Source organism: Asterias rubens, chromosome 2, assembly GCF_902459465.1.
Source record: "Asterias rubens chromosome 2, eAstRub1.3, whole genome shotgun sequence".
In the NCBI taxonomy this organism is placed as follows: Eukaryota; Metazoa; Echinodermata; class Asteroidea; order Forcipulatida; family Asteriidae; genus Asterias; species Asterias rubens.
In genome coordinates, this window is record NC_047063.1 from 14,504,471 (window position 1) to 14,528,582 (window position 24,112).

Below are 24,112 nucleotides of genomic sequence, written 5' to 3' on the forward strand. Positions count from 1 at the left end.
GGATAAGTGCACATTACAATTGGTTTTTATTGTTACACTCAAACTCGGACATTATCAACAGCTTTAGTGCTCTTTACCAAGCACGTTTTTATGGATTAAATACCAAAAGTATACCCTCTCTTTGAAAAGAGTTTTTGCGTTGTTTGAGTTTGAGATGTCATACACAAGTAGTTAAGTAATCCCAACTATGAACAATGCGCTTACCTTGAGCATTTCAATGAGTCGACATAGAGCCAACACAGCTGTCTTGGTCATGGGTTTGTTCATGTGTGCATGAAGGTTCATCACAGTACGCACTAGGTTGCTGATATTGAAAGCAAACAGCAAACCCTGAAATAAATTAAATAGTGAATGAATGGGGATTAACAATTACATTGAATCAAATCCCAATACCCTCTCATTGACAAAAACTATGCAACAATGAATTGTCACAGTTTAAGATGTAAAATGACATGGAAAGGGAAAGAGGTAGACAGAGCAGAAGATGTAGAGATGACATAAGAGTATATGCAGGAACAACATGGACCAGAACTGCAAGAAATAGAAATTAATAGTGTTTACAAGAGGATGGCTTACACTGGATGAACACAACCTCATGATGATGATACAGACATACAATAAATAAAAGCTGCAGGCACCAGGGTTAAGGCTGGCTCACATAGTAGCAACAAAGACCCAAACAGAGGGTGACAAACCTGAAAATCCAAAAAACGTTGGCAGCAAAGTGACGGCAAAAGGGGGAAAACCAAAATTCGCTGACAGGTGGGAACGACCTTCAGCGACAATACGACGAAACGAATGGCTGCGGTAGGGAAATGGGTCTAAGCGAGCAAACACGGACGTTGTCTGGCATTGAGTGATGATGTCTCAACGGAGCCTGGCAACAAGGAATGAGGTCAGACGGCAGGCAGCGGAATCGCTCGCGACAAGGAATGCGGCTGATGGTGGGTTGCAGCGACGATGACGCGACTCAACGTCTGACCAAAGCCTGTGTGTGTTTGGGTCGGATAAATAGTCAAGTTTGGCTTCCCCACTCATTCACTCAGATAACAACTACCAACGAAATTGTGCAACCTCACAACGACTAAAGACGGAATCGCATAACATGGAAACGCCAAGCGACTGATAATTGCGGCCGTCTGCGGTCGCTAGCGAATAAGTCAGCGACAATTGACGGCAACACACGATGATTGGTGGCAAATTAAATACTGCAGTTCGCAGCTTAACGTAGCTTGCCAAACCCTCCTATTCGCCATAGTGTGAGCCAGCCTTTGGGTTACAAGCGAAAACAAACTTACATGAATGAAGAGATTGCATTTATGTGTGAGATCCTCCATGACTGTATTTGCTGATGTCAGACTGGACTCCATCTTTATCATCCATGAACACACCTGCATGTAGTATACCTGCACCTCCCTGATAAACAAACAGACAGTTTTAAGTTCACAAGTTCTGGATAGGTTGCTCTTTTTATCGTAAATTGTTGCACAATTTTGTTATAAACCATTCTTTCAAAATACAAATCTCAAATCAAAAAAGTTCTTCTACATTGTCTTTTTGTTGAAGCCTTTGTTATAGGTACATTTATTTATTTGTATACATTTGTGTTGGTCGCCCATAAGAACAATCTTGTCATGTACTTTGGTTATATCTTGCCACTTTTCTTTCAACACTTGGTTTACTTTGGACTTGTAGGTTTTACAAATCCAGCAAATTTTTAGAATTTTGTGTGTGAAATTGTTTTGACCCACCCACCCAGCCCAATTTTAAGTTTTAAAATATTGAATGGCTTCATTCACAATATAACCTTGTCTCTCACATCAGTAGCTTTCCTGGCTTAGACAAACATCTTTATTTGTAGTTTAATCAGGAATGAAATTGACGATCCAGGCCAGCTAGGTGTTTTGTTTTGTTTTCCTCTTCCTTTTTTTAAAAACTGTATTTAGATTTTCCGATTTTCTCTTGAACCACCCATCCACAACTTCAAGACCTCCTTTGAATGGGAATGCAATACAAATTTTGACGTCACAAAATTTGTGTTTTCGCAGCAAAAGTTTCACAGGAGTTGAACACAGTGCAACTGTTGCAAATTATTTGTTAAATTATTTGTGACGTCAAAATTTGTATCGCATTTGCATTTGCAGGAAGTATGAAGCGGGCTTTACCCGTCCTCTTTTTGGACATTGCCTTACCTGACTAGGCTCTGGCTCTTCTGCTGCAGGTAGGTCTGGGTGCCAAGAACCACAGACTGCTGAGACTTCTTATCAAGAAACCGGGAAATGTGTGGAGACAGACTCTTCAGGAGAAACTGGTTAGCTGACCATACTATGTTGGCAGTCAGGGTCATGGCTGGAACCTGCGACAAGACAAAGAAAGAACATTCTTTAAGTCTTGATTGAGAAAGACTCTGCTGTGGGTCGAAGTGCCAGGCCAAACTATTTTTTTCTTCCTTCATTTATATCAAAGGTCCTTTTGGTTGGTAGGCAGTTTGCAACAGCTAATAATATTTTTCAGAGAAAGAACGTGGCACAAAAGTCAATACAATGAATATGAACAAAGTAAAAATAATCTTTTAATTAAGAGCACCAGACTCAAGCTCATGTTTCTGACCAGCACAGTGTGAGTTTGAGTCCGGGTTGCGCCACTTAAGTCCTCTGAGCAAGATGTTTTACCATAATTGAATTGTCCCTTTGATGGGACATTAAGCAATAGGTCCCATGTACTGGGGTTTGCAATACGCAAACGAACCCAGAACACTTTTGGTGGAAGAGTAGGGGTTATCACCCATTGAATTCTTCTGGCTCACATACCAAGCACTCTTGGTAACAGGTTTCCTAAGGGAGCTACAGATAATACTTACATGTATCATAGTTTGTTAACATTCACCAAAGGTTGACTTGCATCAAGAACTTTTTTTAGAACAAAATTTAAATAGCTCTAGCAGACTACACTTTTAAATGGACTTATAACAGATGCTGGATTTTACAGTTTTGCTAATAATAAAAGGGGACTCCGAGCTCTGACTGACAACAAATTATACTTTATTATATAACACCCAAGCAGATCCTTGCCATTTGATTGGAGGATTGTCCGTCACGTGATAGCAAATAAAAGTACCATTGCACGCTGAGTCACTCACCGTGCTTTTTCGTTCCATCCGAAAAGTACCATTGCACGCTGGCAGCGTGCAATGGTACTTTTCGGATGGAACGAAAAAGCTGAGTAAAAACATCACTGCGTGCGCGTGTCTTTGGTAACGCAGCAGTGTTACTGCAAGGCATATTAGTAACATTACTAGCATTCGGCTTCTACAATTAAAAATTGTAGGCCTACGCTTTGTTTGTTTTGAAAGTTGTATCTTTCAATCAAAATGACAAAGATCTACTTGGATGTTATATAAAACAAATAATGAATGTTTTTCATTTGTGCAATGGTGCGAAAATGTTCATTCGTTGAAAGCTGGAATGTTCCATTCAACTCGGCTCCGCCTCGTTGAATAGAACATTCCATCTTTCAACTCATGAACATATTCGCACCATTGCACTCATAAACATTCATTATGTGTATATTATTGCACTGACTAAATACTGCCCTCTGTTGCTGAGTAAGCTGTCACATATTGGCAGTACACATCAATGACCACTTGGGCCTTAAAGGCAGTGGTAAGGACACTATTGGTAATTACCCCAAATAATTAGCATCAAACCTTACTTGGTAACGAGTAATGGGGAGCTGCTGATAGTATAAAACATTGTGAGGAAAGGCTACTTGCCCACAGTTTGCGAGAAAGAAGCAATTTTCCACGAAGCTGATTTCAAGACCTCAGAATACAATGTTGAGGTCTCGAAATCAAGCATATGATGAAAGGACACAACTTCCTGTGACAAGGGTGTTTTTTCCTTATTAACTCGCAACTTCCAACGACCAATTGAGCTCAAATTTTCACAGGCTTTTTATTTGATGCATATGTTGAGATAAACCAAGCAGTGAGAAGACTGGTCTTTGACAATTACCAATAGTGTCCAGTGTCTTTAAAACATGTTTAGGGTAGATAATTACAGCATGGAGATATCACAGCAATGTACACCCTAGACCAGTGGTGTACTGTTTTGACATGAGCTGGCCAACTGATGTATAATTGCCTATTTAGGATTATTAAAGCTTTTGAATTGAATTGAATTGTAACTGGAGGGGGTAGGGGGGCACAAGGGGGAATGTTGCCACCCCAAATGATGTCACTGTTTCCCCAAGGCCACCACCCCACCCCCCATTTAAGCGGTAACTTCGAGATTAAACGTTTTCATGAAATCAATGTACATGTATTGTAGGATTGTATGACAATGTATTGCTTTTTCATCCACTTCAGATTCTTCTTTTGTAGTCCATACAAAAAGAGCTATAGCTTTTTTATTTAAGAAAAAACGTAAACAGAAATTACAGTTTTAATTGGCCACAGGTGCCCCCCCCCACCCCCTCTTTGCCCCTCTAAAAAAAATGTTTACCTCATTTTGGCTGCTGCCCCGACATGTCTGAATGCACGTTTAGTTTCCCATCAACACACATATTTCTGAACTCACACTCATTACCTGTGTCTTTCAACCCGTCATATTTCATTGATCTCCTTGTCTGACACTAATGACATTGATGCTTGTAATTGCATTCACTAAGAGCCTTAATTGCATTCAATGGAAATTAATTTCCAATTTATTCTACTCTGTTGAAGTTTAAAGCTTGCTGCAATATTATTCTCTTTGGGAAAAGATACTCTTAAAAAGTATTGATGACCTTTTACTGATTCTTTTGACTTGAGATGGACAGGTGGAAGTTGGGAACCTGTCAGTTGTTTTGAGTGTGATATGTGATCTGGAAGTTTTTCCAACAGGGCTTGCTATCATTCGGTAGTATTATGTGCGCGGCGCAGAGTGGAGCAAGGGATCGCGATAGGAGTGATAATAATAATAATAATAATAATAATAATAATAATAATAATAATGATGAACATTTCTAGTGCGCCATGTCTGTCAATGATGACACTCCTGGCGCAAAAAACAAGAACTCTGCTAATACATAATGACACAAGACAACTAAAAGTTTGGAGGCAACAACATCATTTTGCACCAAGGCTATATGGTAGTATGTAAAGCAAGTACATGCACACCACAAAACAGTGCACTGTCTTGGACTTTTGGAGTACATGTACATTCAAGTTTATGCAGGGAATATTGGACATGTGAATACCTGTTTGTACAGGAATATTGGACATGTGAATACCTGTTTGTACAGGAATATTGGACATGTGAATACCTGTTTGTACAGGAATATAGGACATGTGAATACCTGTTTGTACAGGAATGCTGGACATGTGAATACCTGTTTGTACAGGAATATTGGACAAGTGAATACCTGTTTGTACAGGAATATTGGACAAGTGAATACCTGTTTGTACAGGAATATTGGACATGTGAATACCTGTTTGTACAGGAATATTGGACATGTGAATACCTGTTTGTACACCAGCTTAACTTGGACTCTATGGTCAGTGTCAGCAGTCTTAAAATAGACCATGATAAAGAGGTTTAACCAAGTGCACCATTCAATGGTTGAGCTTGGGTAGGGCAGTGCATGGAGGATTTATTCCTCCATGGGCAGTGTAATTACCTTCAAATGTTAATGCAGAATTGAAAGGTTTGGGAGAATAGTCCTTCAAATAACAGCCATTCAAGAGTTAGATGTGAATGGTGTGTGGGTACACCGGCTGACTTACATGTATGCCCTCTGAAGTCCAATTAAGCTTAATTGTGTGTACTCCATTGTTTGATTCCTTTTAGTTTACCTACTACTCGCTTCATGTCCATCTCTTTATGTCCATCCTTTTATCCCCCTCATAAGCTGATCCTCACAAATAGGTCAAAGTGACTATTCATGTCCTCACTCTATGGCTAAATTAGTTCTGGCCTCTTTGTCCTGAGCTCAAAGACCACAGTAAATGCACCACTGTGCCCTGGACACAAAGGACTCTTGACTTGCCCAGCAGCATGGATGCCCTTAGTGGTCTAATATGCAAATTACACTAGGCTTTGTAGAGTAATGTACCTTTTGGATAGAAGACTTGGCTTCTTACTCTGCATGAAATGTTCATCATGGGCATGCCAAGATGGCATAACTTCTGAGAGATGTTGATCTGCACTGTCCATGGAGATATAAAGACACTGATGTGTACCTGAGAGATCCTGATCTGCACTGTCCATGGAGATATAAAGACACTGATGTGTAACTGAGAGATCCTGATCTGCACTGTCCATGGCGATATAAAGACACTGATGTGTAACTGAGAGATCCTGATCTGCACTGTCCATGGAGATATAAAGACACTGATGTGTAACTGAGAGATCCTGATCTGCACTGTCCATGGAGATATAAAGACACTGATGTGTAACTGAGAGATCCTGATCTGCACTGTCCATGGAGATATAAAGACACTGATGTGTAACTGAGAGATCCTGATCTGCACTGTCCATGGAGATATAAAGACACTGATGTGTACATGGGCTGCTCTTTGTATGACCGTACCATCAACAAGCTAACATACTGCAGCAACTTCTGAATTTCATCATGGATCAAATAACAGTTGCTTCATTGCTACCAACCCAGACTCCAGAAGATACAGAAATACTCCCGCTTGTACAAATTGCTTCTAAGATCATAGGAGGTGTCACAGTCCTGATTCATCTGTGGATAGTTGCATCAGTGGCCTTCAGTAAGAAACTCCACAGTGTCTCAGATGTTCTACTTGCCAGTCTAGCTGTATCTGATATAATGCTGGGCATAACATTGATATGGGCATCCAGTGCATTTTTTAATTGGTCTGCTGAACGCCCAGTGTGGAATCTGACTGTATTTGCTGGGTATTTACATTTTACCATTGTCAGCTATTTTGTGAACTCTTGCGCCGTGGTGTCGGACCGCTACTTTAAAGTCGCGCGGCCAATGAAGTACATCCGACTGGTGACTAAACAGACCGGCGCCACGATTGTGGCGCTGATTTGGGGACTGTCTGTGGGATCTGGATGTCTGATGTTTGCTTTGTTGCAGGACACACTCAGCACAACCACTGCCTCCCTCCAGCGCATCCTGGATGACGATTCATTTGCACACACAAACTTCATCGTCATAAACATTACGCTTCTTCCGCTGTTGACAACCATTGCCTGCTTTACAATAGCCCTTTTACACATCGCCAGGAAACAGCAGTGTAAAATCAAGCAAGAAATGCTAGTTCTAAGTCACCTGCGATCCAGCACACATCACTCAGAAGGAAACCTCCCCAATACAAGATTCATAACAAATCAAAGCAATCTAAAGCGTAAAACCACTGTTTACTTCATCAGTAATTTTTCAGCTTTCATTCTGTCATTGCTGCCGATGTATTTGACCCTTCACATCACCGTCTTTGCTCAGGTTGAAATGAAGGTATACCTTCCCCTCTTTGGTGGCTTAAGTATGTTGACAATTGTCCAGTGGCTACTGGGGACTGTATTTCTAGCTTTCACGCAAAGAAAACATCGGCAAGTTTTAAGAGGAGCAGTAAAGGCAATCAAACTCAAATTGAGGGCAGGTCTTTTCTGTGAGGTTTGACAAAATAATGACTGATAACGATCATAATTCCCAATATTCTATTTCATAATTCTTTTTTTTTTTAACATACTGGCCTATCAGACAGATGTGAAACTAAACCTTTTCTTTTGAGGGGGGGGGGGGGGGGGTGCAGCATTAATTTTTTAAAAGTTTGTGTAAGTTGAAAGCTGAAAAGTAAAACAAAATGGAATCAAATTTGCCACTTTGAACTCTTCAAAATTGTTAGACTATGAATCAGCCTCCTAGTCAACTTGAAGGCACTGGACAGTGGACCCGTTTGGTAACTGTCAAAGACCAAACTTTTCATCTAGTGTATCTCAAAGTTCGCATACAGCATTAAACCCGTGAACATCTGAGCTGAATTTGTCATCAAATTATAATAAATGGCTTCAGTTGAAGTCACAATGTTTTACACTAACAACAGCTCTTTATTTCTCATAACAAAATTACCAAAAAATTACCAATAGTGTCCAGTGCCTTTACAGAGTAAACAGTAACTGTTGAATAATGACATGACATTTCGACCCAAGGTAGCTAATCAAATGCACCCTTAATTATACGTTCAATATTTGTTTTATGACTCACGCATGAATCCTTATCATTTGAAGTTAATTTCACAAAAAACCTGACTGATTATTATGTACATAGAAATTTGTAAACAAAAATATTGCAATTGTCCGATCACAAATTCTCAACACTGTATGTATTCCAATGGCTAATTTAATGACAGTAATTCTTCGTTTTTGGAAGGGCAAGTGCACCAAGGCATTTTCTCCTTGGTAAAGGGCACCCTACATGTATGAGTAAATTGTAATGCTCTACTGGAGCTCAAATTCAGCTCAAATTTTCACAGGTTTGTTATTTTATGCATATGTTGAGATAAACCAACTGTGAAGGCTAGTCTTTGACAATTACCAATAGTGTCCACTGCCTTTAAATGTGCACCAGTATGTTTTTAAATAAAATCTAGCGAGCGAACAGATGATAGTGCTCTCATAAAATTTTTGGTAAGAAAAATAAGCTTGGTAATAAGCTTTCTATAAAACGCGGTGTAAACATTAATCATGCCACCCCAAGCCAAAATACCACAACTTATTTTTAATTTTTAATTATAACAAAAAGAATATTTGCTTCATCCCAAATGTGACTCAAATTTAAACAGATCTTACAGAAAATGTCCTGTTGCTTTGTAATATTGACTCTCAATGTACTTAGGAGCCAACTCGAGGGTGTTACAATGTCTGAAGTTGACCGTAAGGGAGGGCAGAATGAAACCACTCAGTTGAAATAAATTGTATAGGCCTAAAGGACTGAAATAACTTGGGTATTTAAAAACTGTTTTGTAATCTACAATGTCCGGTGGGGTGCTTCAACTTGTGTCTTTATGCAAACAAATTGAGGCTACAAAGAACAGCCGTACATCCGTACTGTAAAAAAAAAAACCAATCTTTTCCAGCGCATGTATTAATTATCAAGTGAACACTTCCTCATTATTCATTTGCTGAACTGGAAATTTTGCCAAAACCATATGAACAGCAAATCATGTGAAAGGTTTGTACAAGTTGAAAGTTCAATTGATAAGATGGGAATATTTGTCATTTCAAACTCCTTCTGAATTTGTTGGATTGTGAGTCAGCCTTGGTCTCTGTGAGCTTAAAGGCACTGGACACCTTTGGTAATTATCAAAGACCAGTATTGTCTAAATTGTGTATCCCAACTAATATGCATAAAATATCAAATCTGTGAAAATTGGGATTCAACTGGTAATCGAAATTGCAAGAGATAAATGAAAGAAAAAGCACCCTTGTTGTACAACTAATGTGTGTTTTCAGATGCCTAAAGGTCTGAAGACACTTAATAATTGAGTGAGAAATTACCTCTTTCTCAAAAAATACATTACTTCAGAGGGAGCCGTTTCTTTTAGTGCTTTATACTATTAACAGCTCTCCATAGCTGGTTACCAAGTAAGTTTTTATGTGCCTCAAAGGTACACTTGGAATGAAGTGTAACTCTTCATTAATAGTATGACATTAAGTTCTTAGAAGCCATGTTATAATAGTCTTGCGATTCTAATTCTAGAGTTCACAAGTTGCAACCTAGTTTTATCTGAGGATGATTCTATTGAAAAAATGTTCAAAAGAGATGATACATTTTGGTTTTGGTGGTGGATTTTTTGAGAAAAAGGAAAAATATGGAGAACGGAAAGTAATACATTAATTTAAATGTAGTGGGGGGGGGAGAGAGAAAAAAAGGCAAGATGATAAACGTCTTCTCTCAATCACGACTATTCCACTGATTGGGTAACTGCATTTTGCTCAGTCAAAATTGATAAAGTAATAAAATAATGGTTCCATCTCAATCAGGAATCCAATTTACGAAGCTTTTAAGGAAAAGGTCCAGTCCCTCTCTCTGTAATATTGATTCACAATGTACTTAGAGGAAGCTTGCGCAAGGTTGCTACAATTTCTCAAGTCAGCCGTAAGGGAGGACAGAGAGAACCTGTCAGTGGAAATAAATTGTATAAAGGGCTGGAATCTACTTAAGCCTTTTAAAGCCGTTTTGTAATCTACGATGTCCGGTGGGGTGATGGAACTCGTGTCTTGATGGAAAACAGTTCATTTATGTGAGGAAGGAAAACAGCGAACTAGAGTCAGTCAACAAAAAGCAGCAAGATTAAATTCACATATTAAGACTAGGAAGAACAACGGTAATTCATTAAAACTATATGAAAGAAAATCTTCCAGAGCGTGGACTGATTATCGAATGAACACTTCCACTTTCAACTTTGTAGTACAATATGGATCAGACAACAGAGATTTCAAAGTTTTCAACTTTGACCCTCAGCGATCATTTCAACAACAGTGGAACTTCACACCCACTGGTCCTCATTGCATCCAGTACCATCATCTCTGTGACTATTCTTATTCATCTATGGATCGTGATGTCCATAGTGATCAGCAGCACGCTCCATAGTGTGTCGAATGTTTTACTTGCAAGCCTCAGCTCATCTGAGATTGTAACTGGACTGACAAGCTTCTGGTCCATCACCAAGCTCCTCAACCCAGACCAAGAATACTCCATCTTAGACCTGGTCTTATTTTATTGCAGTATACATTCAGTGATCATCTGCTACGTCTTCAACTCTGTTGCAATAGCAGCAGATAGATATTTCAAAGTTTCACGCCCGATGCAATACCTGCGTCTGGTAACAAAACGAACGTGTGCGGTTGTTGTCGCTCTGATGTGGTGTCTGGCCTTGTCATGCTGGATTTTCTTGTATGCCATGGTGCAGAATAACGACGTCGGAGAGAAAGCAACTGTTCAAATTTTAATGCGAGACTCTTATTTTCATTTGTCAGTCATCATCATGAACTCAACTCTCTTCCCGAGCATCATAATCACCTTTTGCTTCATCACTGCTCTTATACACATAGTAAGAAAGCAGCAACGAAGAGTGCAACAGGACATACGAATGCACCAACGTCTCAATCAGAATCACCAGGGTCAAAACTTCCACGACCCACCCTTCGGCAACAATCGGTTGCAAAGAAACCCACATCGCAAGACAACCATCTACTTCATTGTCCATATGTCTGCATTTGTCATTGCTTGGCTACCTGCGCAAGTGATTATGCACATCAGTCTTTACCATCAATTGGACTTCAAAAGTTTTGCTTTTTTGTTAGTCGGTTCTTTGATCCTTGCAAGTGTGCAAATGTTTGCTGGGACCATTTTTCTGACGTTCATGCAGAATGAACATCGACAAGTTTTGCAGCGAGCTTTTCGGGTGATGAAAGCAAAATATAATCAAATTTGTTGCAAATGAGACAGACACTATACATTGTACATGTTACTAGGTTACACAGTGTGATGAGCCAGTGGTATAATGACATGTTTGCTGGCTGGGTGCTGCTATTAATGAACAGTGGCCAGCAGTAGTTGGTACTCGCTGTCATCTCACTAAAACATGGATGGGTTTGATGTTCTTCAGAAGATACTGTGACAGTTGTTTTGCTGTTTTTCACCAAGAAGACACTGTAATCAGCTGAAACTTTTAAATATGAATATATATTGTATGTATTTCTATAATTTTGCCAATTGCACAACGCGCAGTGAACTTGCACGTGCGTCTCTCTGAGAGTCGAAACATGCACAAAAGATAGCTAACAGATTTACAAGTGCATTGGCGCTTAAACACATGTACCATTCTTTTGTGCACAATTTGACCCCCCCCCCAAAAAAAACGCGTGCAAGTGTCTGCGTGTTTTGCAATGTGTCTATAATTAGCATTCCATGACAAAAAAACAGGCTAATGTGCATGTATGACCCTTCTGTGAAACATAGATGACAAAAGAACTACTGCAAATGCATTTTGTTGTCTCAAAAATCTGCTTGTTCTTAAATTTTTATGTGACATTTTCAGCACAAAAATTACTAGCTAAAGTTTGTTAACTTACGGCAAATAATAATTATTATTTTGGAGTGGAATAGACGACCTCGGGATAATATAATATATATATTTTTTTTTAATGCATTGTGCATGAAATTAATATATTTTTGAGCCTATAGCAGTCTAGGTACGTCCACTAAAGGAGTGTTGTACTTCCTCCATTTGTGCCCTAATTATTCAATTTTCCTTAAAGACACTGGACACTATTGGTAATTGTCAAAGACTAGTCTTAGTGTATCTCAACATACGCATAAAATAACAAACCTGTGAAAATTAGAGCTCAATCAATTGTCGAAGTTGCGAGATAATAATGAAAGAAAAAACACCATTGTCACATGAAGTTGTGTGCTTTCAGATGCTTGACTTCGAGACCTCAAATTCTAAACTTGAGGTCTCGAAATCAAATTCGTGGAAAATAACTTCTATCTCGAAAACTACTACACTTCAGAGGGAGCCGTTTCTCACAATGTTTTATACCATCAACCTCTCCCCATTACTCGTTACCAAGTGAGGTCTTATGCTAATAATTATTTTGAGTAATTACCAATAGTGTCCACTGCCTTTAACTGTTATAATTGTTGTTATATAATTTGTGTGTTTCAGGTTATGCAAATGGAAATAAACCAAAAAACATCAATAACAAAACTTTTCTTCATATGGTAAATTTCAGAAAAACTGTTACTAATTAAAGTTTATAACCTATACTACAGCAAACAATAATCGTAAACTTGGGTATCCCTGGGTGAATGGCAGTTACATATTGGATGGCTTCTGACTGCAACCCCTAAAGAAATATATCAGCAAAAAAGGGAGACCGCCAACTTAAGGTTAGACATAGATAGCTCAGTTGGTAGAGCGCCGGCATTTTAATCCAAAAGTCACAGGTTTAAATCCCACTCTGGTCAATTTGTCTTTGTTCAACCTACAATAATTATACAAAAATAATCACGGTCACAACACTTGAAAGACTAATGAGAAATTGATTGGGAAGTGGAGACAACTTGCTTTCAAATCACCCTAGAAAGATTCATGTGAATAAAAACAAATTAAGAATCTTTTTTTTCTGTCTCTCTCTTTAATTTCATAAATGATTCGAAAAAGACCCAAGTCAGTCAACCACTCAGAGGGTTACACAAGAAGCTTCCATCGGAGCAGACCTAAATTGATTAACAAATCTTTTATGAGCTAAATGAATCTATTACAGGAAATTGGGGCGGGGGGGGGGGGTGTCCATATAGTGGGACAATGTAGGTCACTATCACTATTCATTAAAGTCCGGTCCATTACGGCCTCTGCACAATCAATTTTTATATTAAAAGAGATAAGACTGGAGAGGGCTGGCACTGTTGAGAGGGTGACTTAAAAGGGTAGAGAGAAGGACGTGGCTGAAATAGGATGATCTCTTATGGAGAATTAGGGAGAGTGACTGCAAGGCTTAAAGCAAGAGTGATTCACAAGGCCATGATCATTTGACATGACTGCGTAATGTACTTTTATTAAAAAACCTTTCAACATGTAGAATCAGGTTTTCTTCAGTGCGGCGTGTTTTCAAACTCACTGGAAAGGCCATGATCGCATTGGTGCATGGGTGTTGCTGATCTTACAACGGTTATGATATTGATAGTGTCCAATGCCTCTGGCGTAACAGAATTGAATGGATTTTGACAGCGTAAAGTATCGACTACAAATTACTTGTTGAATGTTTCACAAGATTATGTGCACGATAAGTTTTGCAACTGTTCACATCTACAAACCTACATGGAGGAAGATTTGTGGACAAGGGACATATTGTGACATCTACACCATCTTGAGTACATCATCCAATGTGTGAGGACAGTTAACCCCAGCACAGGCATGATATTTGATCCTCAGATGAAGAAAAAACATATCTGAGTAAAGAGGTGAGCAACATACGACATGGTGAAAACTCTAAAGGCCAACGTGACGACGCAAAGATAATGCATTCTATTGGTTGAATTGCTCCACGCAGAACACGCCCACGGTCATTAAACCAATCGAGGGTGTGCATTTTTATAGCTCTCCTTTTCGTTCCCGTTATTCGGGGCCTGTGTGACCGGGCCTCAATAGACTCTTCAGGGCTCAAATAATTTTTCTCTGATTTTTCCTGAGAGCAAAATAATCAGAAACCAGTCTAACGTAGGAAGACTACAGTAACCCTTAAAGGAATGCCAACAGAATAACCTAAACCATGGATGATAACCCAACGACAGCAGATTCAGCGATAGTTACATCATCAGGGGCTGATGATTGGCAAGTCACATATAAACCCTTGTTTATAATCGTAACATCAGGAGTAACTGGCTGTGTCTTAATCCTTACCCATATTTGGATTATCTTATCAATAATCATCAGCGCCAAACTCCACACCGTTTCCAACGTCTTACTAGCTAGTCTAAGTCTTGCCAACATTCTAGTTGGAATTCAGAATTTATGGAGTGGCTATATGGTATCAGATTTATCCAGGAAACATTCGATCCTGTATATTGAAGTATACGCTGCATGTCTACACCTAGTAGTCGTATGTTATCTCCTGAGCTCGCTCGCCATTGCAGCTGATCGGTATTTCAAAGTCTCGCGACCGATGCAATACGTCCGCGTGGTTTCCATGAAAAAGAGTGTGTTTGTTCTGCTTCTGATCTGGGGACTATCGATTGCTTTTGGGATGCTAATTGTCACGCTGTCAGGACTCCAATCAAATAGACCGGAGTATGCTGCCATCACGATAATGGTTGATGATAAATCTTTTCAAATAACACTAATCTACTTGATGAATGCCACCCTGTTACCAACGATCCTAGCGATAACTGTGTTTACAGTTGGTCTTGTACACATAGCTCGGCGACAACAACAGCGAGTTAAGCAGGAGATGATAATGCTGGCACACCTACGTCCGAACCAACTCAACAGAGGACAGCACTTGGAAAACCATCACGTAAGCCCTGATCATTTACCGGGCAACATACATCTTAAGACAACTGTTTATTTCATCGTTCATTTCTCTGCTTTTGTCATTGCTTGGTTACCAGAATACACACTCTCGCATATCGTATTCTTCAATAAGCTCCAGTTCCAAGACGTTGTTGAACTGTATGGTGTCTTCTTTTTACTAACGTTGGCACAGATTTTAGTCGGTACAGTGTTTTTAACTTTTACCCAGCGGGAACATCGACAGGCTTCTGGAAGATTATTTGGAACAATAAAACTCAAGTGCATGTGCAGATAAAATTACTTGACTTCAGATTAGTTGGAAATACTTGGAACAGACAACAACTTCACTTCAGCTATAACAATGAAGGTAACCCTACATGCTATTTTAAAATTACTGTAATGTTTCAATAACTGTTTTGAAAATATCCACAGAGTATTGACCCCTTGCACGCGCATCACGCACGGCGACTAATGCCACGCTCACGATGTTGGTGGGCAGTTAGGTTTACGTGTATTAACACCGCGTCGCCTAAAATGCACACTTTACTGCATAACGCGCAGCATAGAGTTGTATATGAAAACACACAGTGAAATTGCCCACCAGTATGGCGCATTCAAGATTTTTCTGCTGATGACGTCAGGTGAAATGGGTCAATTGGCTTCTATCTGATTTACCACACAGTGCTGAAAAAACACAGTGCTGAAAAAAAACCTTGTAAAAGGAAGTCCAAGGTAGCATTTTTGGTATTTCATTGTTGTTCTGGAACTACTCATTGAAAGCTGACAATGAAATAGTAAATAAATAAACTCAAAATAATTTTTGTTACTACTACAAATATAAAAAAACATAAGAATAAAATGAATTTACAGAAAACTTGGTTGGGATTTGACCCCTAGCATTCTAGGGTTAATGTCTGGTGCCCTAGACCTCCTAGCATGCTCAGTGCCAAAGGCCCAGTTGTGATTCCACCAATAGCATCGGGCACAAATTCCCCTGATGTGCATATTTCATTAATTAAAGTTTTGTTGTTAATCTGTTGTTCAAAGGGGTACATCTAGTTGCTTAACCCAGAAAACATAGAGATTCATATCTATCTAGGATCAGTTTGATAATGATTTCCATCAGTGCTTTTTGAAATCGTCTAGATGTTTAGGTTTTTAAATGTACATGTATGGTATTGTCAATGTTTTTTTTACTTTTAAAGTATTGATCTTGTATGCATTTGTTTAGATTCTTAATAGTTTTGCACAGTACGATAACAAGAATTTCAAGTTGATTAATCAATGTGACCAACAAATAAAAGGATGGCTGAATATTATATTTCATTTTATGTATGCAAAAACGTTAATAATGACAGATTGAAATGGTCTTTGTATGTTTTTTTCCCCAACCCTTCAAATGCTTTAATCCTACGAATTATCAATATTTCAATCCTATACACAATAAAACAAACCCATGAATTTTTTTTCTTCTTTTGAAACCCTTCAAATGCTTGCAGCCTAATTTTCTTGCTAACCTATGAAATACACTGACCCTTAAGCAAATCTTTCTGCTTCAGTTAGCACAAAAATGTGCTTACTATTAAGCAGCGCAATGGAATTGGCCGGCTTGAGCTTCACATAGATTGTATGTACCCCCCCCCCCCATATCAGAATTATTAACCTCCGCTCGTAGAGACCTGGGCTGAAATGGAAAAGCTCTTGTAGATTATGTGGCATTATATAACACCCAAGCAGATCCTTGCCATTTGATTGGAGGATTGTCCGTCACGTGATAGCAAATAAATGTACCATTGCACGCTGAGTCACTCACCGTGCTTTTTCGTTCCATCCGAAAAGTACCATTGCAAGCTGCCAGCGTGCAATGATACTTTTCGGATAGAACGAAATCGCTGAGTAAAAACATCACTGCGTGCGCGTGTCTTCGGTAACGCAGCATTGTTACTGCAAGGCATATATTACTAGCATTTCGTTTCTACAATTAAAAATTGTAGGCCTACGCCTTGTTTGTTTTGAAAGTTGTATCTTTCAATCAAAATGACAAAGATCTACTTGGATGTTATATAAAACAAATAATGAATGTTTTTCATTCGTGCAATGGTGCGAATATGTTCATTCGTTGAAAGCTGGAATGTTCCATTCAACTCGGCTCCGCCTCGTTGAATAGAACATTCCATCTTTCAACTCATGAACATATTCGCACCATTGCACTTATAAACATTCATTATGTGGTACTACTTCATTTATCACTGACACAGTTTACCTAGCCAGAAAGCTGGACCAAGGTGACAGGGGATTGCACAAAATGTAAAGACCCACTTTTCTCAAAATGTCATCAGATGTTTTAGATGCTGACACTGGAAGGTTATCGAATACAATGGCAATTCACACCATTTTAACCTGAGGTTGGAGGCTTGTAATGTTTTCTCCACTCACATGAGAACTCTATCTATTGGAAAAAAAGAGTACATGCCCAAATTGTGGTCGTCATTTCCCTTCATCTTTATCAAGAACTAGCCCCTTCCTTACCTTGCGGTAGACGTCCCACAGAGACTTGAACATCTTCTTGTCGATGACCCGAAAGATTTGGAAGTGAAGTACGTACAGACCACAGATGCCTACATACTGAAGCCTCTGGTGAATCTCATTAATCTCCCCTGAGAGTACAAAGAATCCACACAATAATATAATAATAATAATATCGAAGTCTTATATAGCGCACGTATCTACCAAACAAGGTACTCAAGGCGCTGAGTATGTACAAACTTTCAGAAAGATAGGTTATTGCAGTGATGAATTCTGAGACCCAATTATTTAGCACCTTATAAGGGTTTACAAGGTGCTACGGCGCATTAAGCAGCCACAACCAGGAACACCGGGGCGAACCCCTTCTCTTTTCGATAAGTGCACTGGGTACTTTTACATGCGTTACACAACACATGGGACCAACGGCTTTACGTCCCATCCGAAGGACGAAGCAATGGTTAAGTGTCTTGCTCAAGGACACAGTGTCATGGCTGGGGATTCGAACCCACACTCTGCTGATCAGAAACACCAGAGTTTGAATTCGGTGCTCTTAACCGCTCGGCCACGACACTTCCACAATAAGCCAATGCGAGTTAGATTTGAATATTGTCTGGTACAATGACTGAGCGTAACTGCCATGATTTTAAGACAATCTGAAACAGACGTGCTCAAAAAAATTAACAGTCGCAAGAGTAAAGCAATTTCAACTTGCACGACATGATCCCGACAGTCGGGAACCAATAGCAGGCGCACGATTTATCAGTTGTTGTGACCTGAGCATATTTTGTCTGCGTGTTAGCGACGGCTTAAGAAAATCGGCTGTATTTCTAAACTGAACATTTCTCCTCGCGTCCTATTCATTCTGTTATTGGCGCTAATTGTGTAGTTGCATGTGTATTAAGTAAATAAATAAATAAATAAAGCAACCTACCAATCTTTGGCTCCACCTGAGTGAACATGGTACGGATATTGAAAGCAAACTCCTCTGCAAAGAAGGAGTTCTTGGACACAATGACACCATTATCGTCAAAACCTTGCTCTACACAATTCTGAAAAAAAAAAAGGGGAAAAAAACAAAAATGTATAGGCAGTGGACACTATTGGTAATTACTCAAAATAATTGCTACCATAAAACCTTACTTGGTAACGAGTAATGGGGAGCTGTTGATAGTATAAACATTGTGAGAAACGGCTTCCTCCGAAGTAGTTTTTGAGAAGGAAGTAATTTTCCACGAATTTGATTTTAAGACCTCAGAATTAGATTTTGAGGTCTTGAAATTAAGCATATGAAAGCACACAACATCATGTGACAAGGTTGTTTTTTCTTCCATTAGTATCTCACAACTTCGACGACCAATTGAGTTCAAATTTTCACAGACTTGTTATTTTATGCATCTGTTATTAGATACATCAAGTGAGAAGACTGGTCTTTGACAATTACCAAAAGGGTCCAGTGTCTTTAAACAGCCCTATAAAATACCCTAGCCGGTTGTCTTTTAAAATGTGTTGATGAGCAGCCATTTCAGAAAATGTTGTTTAGGCCCTCCTTCCTTTTTTTTAAAAAAGGCAGGACGCTTAACATGTTTGTGTTTTTTGGCATTGCACAACACACAGAACCTACAGCTTTCCATCAAATCCAGAGGGACACCGATTGATTATTCTTTTACTTCAATTATGTGTCGAACAAAGATAAATTGACTTAAGAGTGATTTGTACGTGAGACCTCAAGAAATATGCTAGCACTCCACCAAATGAGCCGTCTAGACCTAGGATTGGCAGTCTCCATCATATTTCTTATATATTCACTCTACTTAGATATACATGTAGACCTCTTTTAAAGAATTGATTACCCAAACTGTCCATAGCTTGAGTTTAGTATGTACAGGGGTGGCTACCTAGCCCTAACTTAGGACTAGTCCTAGGAGATATTAAGTATGGCTAGTCCTAAGTTAGGACTAGTCCTAGGAGATATTAAGTATGGCTAGTCCTAACTTAGGACTAGTCCTAGGAGATATTAAGTATGGCTAGTCCTAAGTTAGGACTAGTCCTAGGAGATATTAAGTATGGCTAGTCCTAAGTTAGGACTAGTCCTAGGAGATATTAAGTATGGCTAGTCCTAAGTTAGGACTAGTCCTAGGAGATATAAAGTATGGCTAGTCCTAAGTTAGGACTAGTCCTAGGAGATATTAAGTATGGCTAGTCCTAAGTTAGGACTAGTCCTAGGAGATATTAAGTATGGCTAGTCCTAAGTTAGGACTAGTCCTAGGAGATATTAAGTATGGCTAGTCCTAAGTTAGGACGAGTAACTCATCCTAACTCAAGATAAGACTAGTCTTAACTCTTTGTGAAATCCACACTAAAAACACCTACCTGAAAAATCATCCCATCCAGAAGCTGCCCTTGCATGCCCATTAACAGCTTCTCAAAGGGGCGTAGTTTGGACTGTTCCACTCCAAAACGGGTAGGGTTGTGATGAACAGATTTCAGCATTCTGCACAAGAAACAATGCATTGTTTTGTTTTTTATTGGTGGTCATTGGTTAACACTTCCTGAACCAACATCAAACTTTTTCAAATAATAAACCACAAGGGAAACTGACTGGGTACATTTTTAAATGATTTTGGATTGAACAAAGACAAAAGTCAATTTTTCTTTGTTCAATCCAAAATCATTTAAAAATGTACCCAGTCAGTTTCCCTTGTGGTTTATTATTTGATATCTGATATAAAAAGTCGCATCCCCTTAAGGTGATCCACTGTCTGCCGCTTCCCAGGTTGTATCGTTACCCGGGTGTGATTCCTGGCTACACGACAGTTTGTGGTTGAATGGCTTCTGACAGGCACCCCCCGAACAAAGATATTGACAAAATTGGGAGACCACCAACATAGGGCTAGATAGCTCAGTTGGTAGAGCGCCGGCACGTTAAACTGGAGGTCGTTGGTTCGAATCCCGCTCTAGTCAATTTTTCTTTGTTCAATCCAAAATCATCAAACTTTTTCGGTAGACTTTTCCTTGGCCATACAAAAGAAGTCATGGCTGGACATTGCGAAACACGTAAGGCTTATCAACTGCAATAACTAACAACGCTTTTGTTTTGAAGTTTCGTTTAAGGGACAATATGCAGGGGCATAACTCAGTCAGGGGAAGGGGAGCAGGAGTCAATAAATGAATAAAATAAAATGGCCCCCAGGTGCAGCACCCTTATGTAATATGAATCATTGATTATTATTAATATTAGTTTTATTAGAAATGCCCCACTATATGCAGGGGCATATATCTAAGGGGAAGGGGAGCAGGAGTCAATAAAGGAATAACATAAAATGGCCCCCAGGTGCAGCACCCTTTTGAAATATGAATCATTGATTATTATTCATATTAGTTTTATTAGAAATGCCCCACTATAGAAAAATGATGCACCCATTGTGCCCTTCAACATAATTTATGCTGCTGGATACAAAACCTCATCACCTGGGCCCAATTGTTTGCCACTTTAACACGCAAAGTGGCCAAGCTCTACATAATATGCTTACCAGATCGCTTACATGTGTGTCTACCATTCCATATGTAAAATCTATGACTGGTATCTTACTCATTTATGCTTAGCAGAACATTTCTAGGCAATATTTGCTGCTTTAAGGCAGTGGACGCTGTTGGTAATTATTCAAAATAATTGTTAGCATAAAAACTTACTTGGCAACAAGCAATGGAGAGCTGTTGACATTAGAAAACGTTGTGATGAACGGCTCCCTCTGAAGTAACATGGTTTTCAAGAAAGAAGTTATTTTCCACAAATTTGATTTCAAGACCTCAGATTTAGAATTTGAGGTCTCGAAATTAAGTATCTGAAAGCGCACAACTTCTTGTGAAAAGGTTTTTTTTCTCTCAATTATTATCTCGCAACTTCGACGACCAATTGAGTTCAAATGTTTTCAGACTTTATGCACATGTTGAGGTACACCAAGTGAGAAGACTGGTCTTTGACAAGTGTCCAGTGTCTTTATAAAACAGCCCTATGAAATTAGGCCCAGGAAATAAATCCCCCATTATGGGACGATTAAGGAATTGTTATTGGAGACATTTCTCTTACCTCTTGTAGAGAGTCCAGTGATCTTTGAGAGTTGACTGGTTCACTACAATCTCATCCAGTGTGATTAGAACACGCAGCATGTCACCAAGGTGCTCATACACCGTCTGTATTAAACCCAAACATTGAAAGAGAATAAGCTCATTTGGTATTTATGTGCCATTCATCTACATTCTGTGCCCAATTTCACAGAGCTGCTTAAACACAAAAAGTAGCTAAGCACAACAAAACTATGCTTACCAGAAAAGGATTACCAGCCAAACTACCTTGTAAAATGCATGTGACTGGTATCCTGCTTATTTTTTCTAAGCAGAAAATGTTTAAGCAATAGTTTCTGCTTAAGTAGCTCTATGAAATTTGGCCGTGATCGAGAGAAGATGCGCCTCAGAATAAGTTTAGTCTTAGATAGATGGCGCTTTATAAGTTTTAATTATTATTATTAATTATTATTATGTGACAATGTTTAAACAAGCGATATAAACGGTTAGAAAAACATGACCTGACATTTCCAGATCAAATGGGGGCGCCAGAGAGAACAAACTTCACAGCCTAATTTAAGTTGATAGGTCACATATAACAGTTTAAAGCATGAGAAGCTAATCAGTGCTCAACACTCAACATCTAAATAGAAATTCAATTTGTTCTCAACTCTAAAAGGGTTTTTTCGATGGTAACTATGAAATGTATTTATAAATGGGAATCAAAGCGTGCTGAATTGCCTTTAACCTAGTGGCGTAAACCCGTTGAGGCCAGCAACTTCTTGATTTTTTTTACTGAGACGACTTCGTCTCGGAAAAAACTATCAAGAAGTAGGCTTAATCATATCAAACATCTAGGTGAAAACGGGAAAACACAAAGTATACAGTGCTTTTACACACATGGGGTTAAACACAAACAATAATCTTTATCCCCATTTTTGTTTGTTCCCTAGGCTCCTTTTATGAAATAATGAATTAACTTCTTAATACAAAACTTCAATGACAAATTTAGATTTTGTAAATGTTAAATGGCTTCATAATATAAACTATACACTGAAGAACAAAGTAATGCTACAAATGAACCAGATATTTTAGACCAATATCGGTAGTTTTTAATGGCCTTTCCTGTCATAAACCATGTAAACAGACAACTTGTACTGTGTGGTTTAATCAGGAACAAAATTGATGATCCTGGCTAGCTGTTTATTTTTTAATTCTTCTTGCCTTTATTTTTGTTTAACTGAATTTTGATTTTCAGTTTATTCTTTGGACACTTCCACCCACATTTTTGATGATAAAAAATGTCATTTGATAAACATTGACTTTTCTGGATGGCCTCTTACTAGTACCAACAACAAGCTTTTGAATATTGCTGAGGTGAATATTGTTCCTTAAGCTCATTTCATACTTAAAAAAAAAAAAAAATCATTCTTTCATCATGATGAAAATGTCAAAAATACAATGCCTCGCAATATATCAGTATGAGCATTTGGTGCCATCAACGCCTATTGTGTTATCTACATAAAATTAGTTATCAAAATCATAAAGAACTGTTGTCGAGAGGCAATTAGTGGTTCTCTTATAAGTTATTACTTGAGAGTTATGATTACCAACCATGAAACGAGCCGTTATTCAATGGCACTATTAATGACAAGGACGGCCAATAATTAAGCCCTTTGTCATGTTTGTGAAACATGAGTCTGTCAATTCACTGCAAGAGTCTTGCGAACAATATGGCCCACTTTCCAGCCATTAGTAAATAATAAATGAAACACAAATAAAATTTGTGGCGCGTCATTAGAAAGCTTACCTGCAAGTGTACATGGGTGACGTCGATGATCTTTGGAGCTGTTCTGTAGAGGAATTCAAGGATACAGAATTAAATAACTAACAAGACTGTGGAGCTCTGAGAGGGTTGGTAAAATACTGGTCTTCGGTTCATCTCCAGCTCAGCACTAGGTCCTTATTACATTTATTAAAGGAACTTTACAGACTTGATATTTGCTAACAAAACAGTTGCTGTATAAGCACTTAACATGTATGTAATACACCGTAAACATAAACTGAGAAACCAGTTGAAGTTTGAGGATATTGATCGGCCATCTTGGTCACGGGAGTAGAGTGAAACTAAACTTGCAAATTTTGCATGATATCGATTAAAATAAAAAAAGAATAAAATGCTCACTGAGCAATAAACTCCAAACAGGAAATTAGTTTTTCATTTATTTCTCATCCAATATGATACTTCAGACATAAATACTTCAAGGGATGTTTTCTACTATCTTCATCATTACACTGTGTAAGTTTAATGTAAATCTGTGAGCTTAGACAAGTTTTTTCTAACTAATTCTGTAATATTCCTTTAATTCATAAAACTCAGATTAATTCCAGGTTATTTGAGCGTTTATTGATTGAAAGGGTTCTCCAAGCTAACTGTGTGTCATGAGAACCTTCAATTGTAAGAAACAATTTATTTTGGATTTAATAAAG

The 24,112-nt window shown here is 38.6% G+C and overlaps 1 protein-coding gene across 1 annotated transcript in view; it reads right to left on the bottom strand.

The window, feature by feature from the left end:
- The window catches only part of LOC117306171 (WASH complex subunit 4-like), a 75,111-nt gene that overhangs the window by 33,158 nt on the left and 17,841 nt on the right, over positions 1–24,112 (bottom strand). The window contains exons 8-15 of the mRNA XM_033790887.1: positions 23,433–23,475; positions 21,648–21,751; positions 19,931–20,051; positions 18,492–18,609; positions 17,564–17,691; positions 2,193–2,356; positions 1,299–1,416; positions 205–330 (exon numbers count right to left, since the gene is read on the bottom strand). Coding sequence (XP_033646778.1) covers positions 205–330; positions 1,299–1,416; positions 2,193–2,356; positions 17,564–17,691; positions 18,492–18,609; positions 19,931–20,051; positions 21,648–21,751; positions 23,433–23,475 — 922 coding nt within the window. The remainder of the gene's footprint in view (positions 1–204; positions 331–1,298; positions 1,417–2,192; positions 2,357–17,563; positions 17,692–18,491; positions 18,610–19,930; positions 20,052–21,647; positions 21,752–23,432; positions 23,476–24,112) is intronic.